Here is a 5691-nt window from a genome sequence, read left to right on the forward strand (position 1 = left end):
ATTAACTTTTCTGAACTTTAACAGCCTTTGGACATAAAAAGGTATTTTTTTACTTGACAGAAAAAAACCTTAACCATAACTACATGACATTTAGATTTATGATTTTCCTTGTGTTTAAACATGAATCCTTTGCCAAAGTAGCCCACAATCTCGCAATGTTTTATTATTATTACTTACTTACTTACTTACTTAATTAATTAATTGCGTTATTTATTTATTTGTTTGTTTGTTTGTTTATTTGTTTATTATTATTATTATATTTATTTATTTATTTATTTATTTATTATTATATATATATATATATTTTTTTTTACAAAACTTTAGTTTTAAGGTATTAACGCTTATCACTGGGGTGGAACCCTCAAAGACCGAATGACTGTTTGTACCATCACTTTCAGGGAAAATAGTATTAACAGAACCTTGTCTTGTCACTAGTGCGGTAGCCTCAAGGGTACATCTGTTTGACTTTATACTTTTAGTGTGTATCTGTTACATGGTAATGTAACTTTTCCTTTATGATGATTTAACATACATGACTGGCCCTTAATGACCACTCTTGTAATTTTACTTAGCTTTTATTTATTTATTTGTTTGTTTGTTTGTTTGTTTGTTTGTTTGTTTTTAGAGTACTTTCCACTACATATACTTTCCAGGTAAAAGATACACCCTAAAAGTACAAAAGATGCCGTGACTAGGAATGGTAGAGTTTCTTTCTAAGACCATCGCACTGTAGGCTACAACACACTTCTCACAAGACAATGAATTTCACAGATGCATAAGATTCCACGATATTTCCTGCAGTCGTGAAGATGTCAACCGAAACTACTAACATTATTGTATTCACGCTGAGCCTCTCGCTGTCATTAACTAACTCCATTAGCGGCCTGCGCTCGCGTTCACGCGCACATGTGGATTCCGTAGTTCTGCAGCAGCGCAGCTTTACACTGAAAAAACGCATCACTTATGAGTGTAAACACACATTAGCCCACTAGAGGAATGTGTATTGGTGTGCTGTCATTTCGTTCCTTTTAGATGCAAATTGATACATCATAAGAAGTGCATTCACATTTGGGAAGTGTACAAGGTAAGGATGTAAATATGTTTGGCTGATTGCATTATCGATACGACACTCCACTCAGACTATCTCCCAAATATATATATATATATATATATATATATATATATATATATATATATATATATATATATATATATATATATATATATATATATTTATAGTGTGTGCGTGTGTGTGTGTATGTTGGAAAAGCACACAAATAGGCATACTGCACCACGGAATAATCAAATTAAGGAATACAACAAGAACTATATACAGCAAGGCTACATCGAAGCAAACAATTATTAACTAATTATTTCATGCGCCTTCTATCCCACCAAAAAAACCCAAAGAAACAAAAAAAGATTTAAAACTATATATTTAGACTATAGATTACTGTAGATAGATGATAGATTTTAGTTTGTGAAATAAAAAAAAAGCAACCCAAAGCTTTGATCATCCCAAATCTCTTCTTGTTGTGGCGGCTGACTAATGTAGTTACGTGGTCTTTGCAGTGTTTTCTCATTTCATCATCGCTTGCGCAAGATCAAATTAGTCTCCAATTCACAAATACTCAATCATCCTGGGTCTCGTGACCTCCATGATAAATAAATAAATTAAAAAAAAGCACGAGGCGGTCCACTTCAATTCGATTACCCGCGGTATCATTAGACTGTCTAACATGTATTATTTCTAAATTGTATCGATTAACGGACGCTCGTCTCTGCTTTGTGAGGAGGGGAAACAGGTTTCATTGCAGACATGAGCCAGACCATACAGATAAAAATCTAAACCTTGATCACTAGCCTCATTGAATTAACTGAGAGGCCATTTCTGAATGGATGACTCTGTGTTTGATCAAGGTGTCAACGCGATTCTGTCCATGATTATATTATGGCTGCTGAAGCTCGGAGGTATTAACAGGGAATTGTAGTCTCTCTCTCTCTCTCTCTCTCTCTCTCACATACACACACACACACACACACACACACACACACACGCACACACACACACACACAGACACAGCAGCAGGTGCATTAATCAAACCCGAGACAGCAGCACTCATCTCTCCGGCTGGTGCTCTGTGTGTATTAGAACTGAAAGATAAAAACTCACTGCAGCAAAACTTTTACAAAAAAGTGAAAGAATAAATTCGATCAGGTAAATAAAAGAGATATAACTGCAGTATACACCATGACACATGTTAAAAGAGTTATATTAAGAGTATTAAGTATTAAGTAATAAGAGAGTATAGCAATAATTCCCAATACATTTTCCCTTCATATATACCATGATTTAATTCGGTGAGTAATAAAAGTTAATAAATCACTTGCAGTTTTCGAGTATTGAATATCGAGAGGAAATTTTCAAGTTACAAATTACAGCCTTTAGAAAGCTCCCTTATACAGAAGTGCCTTGAGTCTCCATGATCCTCATGCTATTGCAAATATCTGAGGGTGTAAGAATACTACCAAGCTAAAGTCATGACAGAGTGGTGTTAGTGGGCTACAGTGAGGTTTTCTTTGACTTAGGGGAAGTTCATTCAACCACCTGTGTGCCAGCACAAAGAAAATGATACAATTATATAACTAAATGGTTATATTGCTGCATTCGAGATGTCTTGCAGTATACCGAAATACATTACAGAACTGAATGTTAACATACAACATACACTGTCAGAAAAAAGGTGCTCTCTGGGTATATACATACACACACACACACACACACACACACACACACACACACAGTGACCACTTTTAGGTTCAGTTATGCACCCTAAAAAACGATAAACCTAATTTTCCACTTGACACTTTTTTATACAATAAAATACAAGCTATTGTTGAATGCTTCTGCGCTTCACTTGTCGTTGGAAAGCTCGATGGACTAAAGATAGACACATTAAAGCGATTGCAAGGCTTAACTAAAATAAATACAGAACTTTGTTTTCATAAAAGATATTGACATTTCGGGTAAGAAAAAGCCGCCCTTGGTTAATCCCACAGGGAGCTCTGTCAGGGAGTTTTGATGGCCGGGATTTTTCCCGCAGGGAAAATGAAGTGCGCACGGCTCGTTGCGCTCCTGCACCACTCCAAGGCCACGTTTCCTTCCTACAGTTACAGGTTTCCGTGCGCGAATCTTATCGTTCCCAAAAACCTGAGGCTTAGCAAAATAGCCTTCACACATGCTCTTTCAAGTCCCAACTCAGCCAATGTCTCACGCACGTCTGTCGATACCTACCTTTATAATAGCACATATACATGTCATCATCTGGATCCTATGACTACAGTATGTACAGACACGGCCAATGTACTGTACATTATAGGGAGTGGGTATGTTATAGCTTGGAACATAGAAATCTCTGACGTGGTGGCATTGTGAGGATGCCCTGAACGTGAACTCTTTCTTTACTGCAGGCCTGGCAACTATTTAAACATGTTCAAGTCAGCACATACAGAGTACTTGATCTTGACTAACACGAGTGTCTGTGAAGTCTAAGGGAGAAACGTAAAACATGATTATGATTTGCAAATTAGACAATTTACACCAGTTAGAACTTAATGGAGTTTCAAATACTATACAATACATTGCCAGTTTTCTTTTAAACACATTAATAAAAACATAGTTAATAAATAATATAGGCTATAAAATGTAAATAATTCGAGGTCATTAGCTACAATTGCTGTACTTGTTTTAGTACATGAATCCTACACGATTGGTGTCAAAATAAATATGTTTATTTACAGTAATAAACATATATAGCTTTATTTTCATGCTTGAAGATTTCCTTTTATTATTATTATTATTATTATTATTATTATTATTATTATTATTATTATTATTTATCTAACTCAGAGCCTTGGAGTTCTCACTTAGGTGGGAAACCTGTGGAGGCTCACACCTTTAATCCACTCCTCTGTGCGCTCATTGGTCCGCGCTCCGCTTAAAGTCCGACTGGATCTCTGGGATTGACATGAACAGGCTGAAGAAGTCTTAAAGACAGTCATGTACTTTGACAGAATGTTTCCCTCTATGGACATGGGCTCCATGCAAGAAATGCTGGAGCGCGAGCAGCGCTGTTACGCACCGACTGAGCAGCCCGAGGTTCCTGTCTCAGGGCCTTCAAGCCCGGCCTCGGCTGAGTCGGAGCTCAGCTGCTCCAGTCCGGAAACCAAACCGACACCGGAAACTCGCGTGAGGAGACCTCTGAACGCTTTCATCATTTGGACCAAAGAGGAACGCAGACGTCTTGCTCAGCTCAACCCAGATCTGGAAAACACCGACCTGAGTAAAATACTTGGTAAGTGAAACAACAAAAAGTGCCTGTTTCTTTTCTATTTAACACTTCAGTTATCCAATATATTTGTAACACAGTATGCACAGCTAAAGCACATAAACTAATGTATGCAATATATCCAGGCCATGAGTTATATCAAGCTGTCAGATTCCAGTCTAGTAGGGCTATCCCTAAAGAGCTCTGTGTTTTCCCTATTCTAACACCAAGTTTAGCTCATGAAGGCCTTTCTAATCAGCTGATTGATTGAATCAGGAATGCCATTGCCAGAACTGGAATTGGACACTACTGATTGCTATAAGCTTTCTGATCATATTTGTAATCTATACTCATTTTCTTTCACTTGCTCTGTAGGTAAGACCTGGAAAGCCATGTCTCTGGCAGAGAAACGTCCGTACATGCAGGAGGCAGAAAGACTGAGGGTCCAACACACTATTGACCACCCCAACTACAAATACCGTCCCCGTCGGCGCAAGACCAACAAGCGTGCTGCCAAGATGCCCACGAACGAAACCAATGTCGCACCCAACTTCCACCTCAGCTATATGCTCCAGAACCAAGCTCTTCAATATCCATACACACACTCACACACACTAGCTAATTCATACACACACCCTTATGGTCCCAGTTTCCAGCATCATCCAGTCCCATCACAGAATGGGGCAACAATTTCAAATGGAGGGGTAACGTTTTCAGATGGAGCAGTACTCCTGAACTCATCTTTAGCATGCCCGCAGCAGTCTGTGTACTCAGCAGAAGCCCAGCTATACTACACTTCCCAGCATGCAGTGCAGCAGAGAGGAGAGCAGTGGGACCGGCGGGGTTCAGAAGTGTGTGCTTGTGTTCTGTGCTCAGGTGGACCGTCACTAGAATTTTACCTGGAACAGGTACGAGTGGACATGCTTGACCAGCTGGATCGCAGTGAGTTTGACCAGTATCTATATCCTGTCCAGCCTAAAGACCAACATTTCCAGTGAACACTAAGTGACCACACATTAGTGTTCTATGCCAAGAGACTCTGCAGTAGGTCAAAGCACAGAGTGGCCTGTTCGGTACAATATATCTTCTGTTACTGTTGCTCCTAAAAAGAGATTTTTTTAATGATTTGACTGTGTATATAAATATTTGTATTTATTTATTATATATTTAGTGGTGCCTGAAAACAGAATAACCTTTCTCAGGATTAAATCTCACAGATGTTGCATCCACTTCACTTTAAATTGGTCAATTGTTGCTGCTCTGCTGTCTCAGAGATTTATAAGATCAGCATAATTCAATGTACTTTTGGAATGTTTATTTATTACTCGTTGACTTGTGGGAAAGTCCAATTACAGATTCTATA

General features: G+C 38.3%; 1 protein-coding gene across 1 annotated transcript; it reads left to right on the forward strand.

Annotated features, from left to right (window-relative positions):
- The first annotated feature begins 4093 nt into the window (after nt 1–4093).
- On the forward strand, nt 4094–5450 carry sox32 (SRY-box transcription factor 32). The gene is made up of 2 exons (XM_017471233.3): nt 4094–4355; nt 4704–5450. Exons 1-2 carry the CDS (start codon nt 4094–4096, stop codon nt 5324–5326), a joined length of 885 nt encoding a protein of 294 aa, XP_017326722.3. The 3' UTR covers nt 5327–5450.
- The last annotated feature ends 241 nt before the right edge of the window (nt 5451–5691 follow it).

The sequence above is a fragment of the Ictalurus punctatus genome, chromosome 7 (assembly GCF_001660625.3).
Source record: "Ictalurus punctatus breed USDA103 chromosome 7, Coco_2.0, whole genome shotgun sequence".
Taxonomy (NCBI): domain Eukaryota; kingdom Metazoa; phylum Chordata; class Actinopteri; order Siluriformes; family Ictaluridae; genus Ictalurus; species Ictalurus punctatus.

Bases quoted from the DNA above. Each gene is read 5' to 3' on its own strand.
- sox32 (XM_017471233.3), top strand. From the start codon at position 4,094: ATGGGCTCCATGCAAGAAATGCTGGAGCGCGAGCAGCGCTGTTACGCA. The intron at 4,356-4,703 runs GTAAGTGAAACA...CTTGCTCTGTAG, and splicing joins CGACCTGAGTAAAATACTTG to GTAAGACCTGGAAAGCCATG.